Source organism: Nicotiana tomentosiformis, chromosome 4 (assembly GCF_000390325.3).
Source record: "Nicotiana tomentosiformis chromosome 4, ASM39032v3, whole genome shotgun sequence".
Taxonomy (NCBI): Eukaryota; Viridiplantae; Streptophyta; class Magnoliopsida; order Solanales; family Solanaceae; genus Nicotiana; species Nicotiana tomentosiformis.
In genome coordinates this window covers 73,318,036-73,318,987 of record NC_090815.1, presented here as the reverse complement: position 1 = coordinate 73,318,987, position 952 = coordinate 73,318,036, and the positions used below count along the sequence as shown (strand labels likewise).

General features: G+C 49.9%; 1 protein-coding gene across 1 annotated transcript; it reads left to right on the top strand.

Moving 5' to 3' along the window:
- Nucleotides 1-529: 529 nt before the first annotated feature.
- Nucleotides 530-952, top strand: LOC138909932 (uncharacterized). The gene has a single exon (XM_070201148.1). The coding sequence runs from the start codon at nucleotides 530-532 to the stop codon at nucleotides 950-952; it is 423 nt and encodes a 140-aa protein (XP_070057249.1).

Sequence of the window (952 nt, the reverse complement as noted above, 5' to 3'; positions counted from 1 at the left end):
GGGGTCGGGGCACAGGCAAAGTAAGAGGCCAAGGAGGAGCACGTGTTACAGTTAGAGCACCTGCCAGAGCATCAGCTGAGGAGCCACCAATAGTTCCACTTGGCGGACTGGCACCGGAGCCGCCTGTTTCTACCTTGGTACTTTAGGAGACTTTAGCGCAGTTTCGGAGCATGTTTGGTACATTGGCTCAGGTGGGATTGATTTCGGTTGCACCAGCTACTTCACAGACCATGGGAGGAGCTCAGACTCCCGCCGCTTGTACTCCAGAGCAACAAGTCCACATTAGTCAGGTTCCAGATGTCATGCCAGCACATCCAATTATTCCGGTTCAGCTAGAGGTCAGTCCAAGGGCATCTGAGGAAGAGCAGCTTAGACTTGAGAGGTTCAAGAAGTATCACCCCTCTACATTCAGTGATTTGGCTTCAGAGGATGCACATGGTTTTCTAGAGGAGTATCATCGTATAATTCACACCATGGGTATTCTAGAGACTAGCGGGATGCTTTAACTACATTCCAGCTATCAGAAGCAATGTATCAGTGGTGGCGGGTTTACGAGGAGGGTAGCCCAGCCGATGCAGCTTCACTTTCATGGACTCAGTTTTCACAGATGTTCTTGAGAGAGTTTGTACCTCAGACCCTTCGGAATACATGGCACGTGGAGTTCGAGCAGATGCACCAGGGTACTATGTCAGTGTCAGAGTATGCTGTAAGATTCAGTGATTTATCCAGGAATGCACCAACTTTGGTTTCTACCGTTAGAGAGGGAGTACGTAGTTTCGTTGAGGGGCTCAGTTATGGTATCCGATTAAGCATGGCTCGGGAGTTGGAGATGGATGTTCCGTTTCAGCATGTGGTAGAGAGCACTCTCAGATTAGAGGGTATGCAAGGTCAGGAGAGATATGACAGGGAGGCTAAGCGGCCTCTTAGATCGGGAGGATCTACTGGTCCCTAA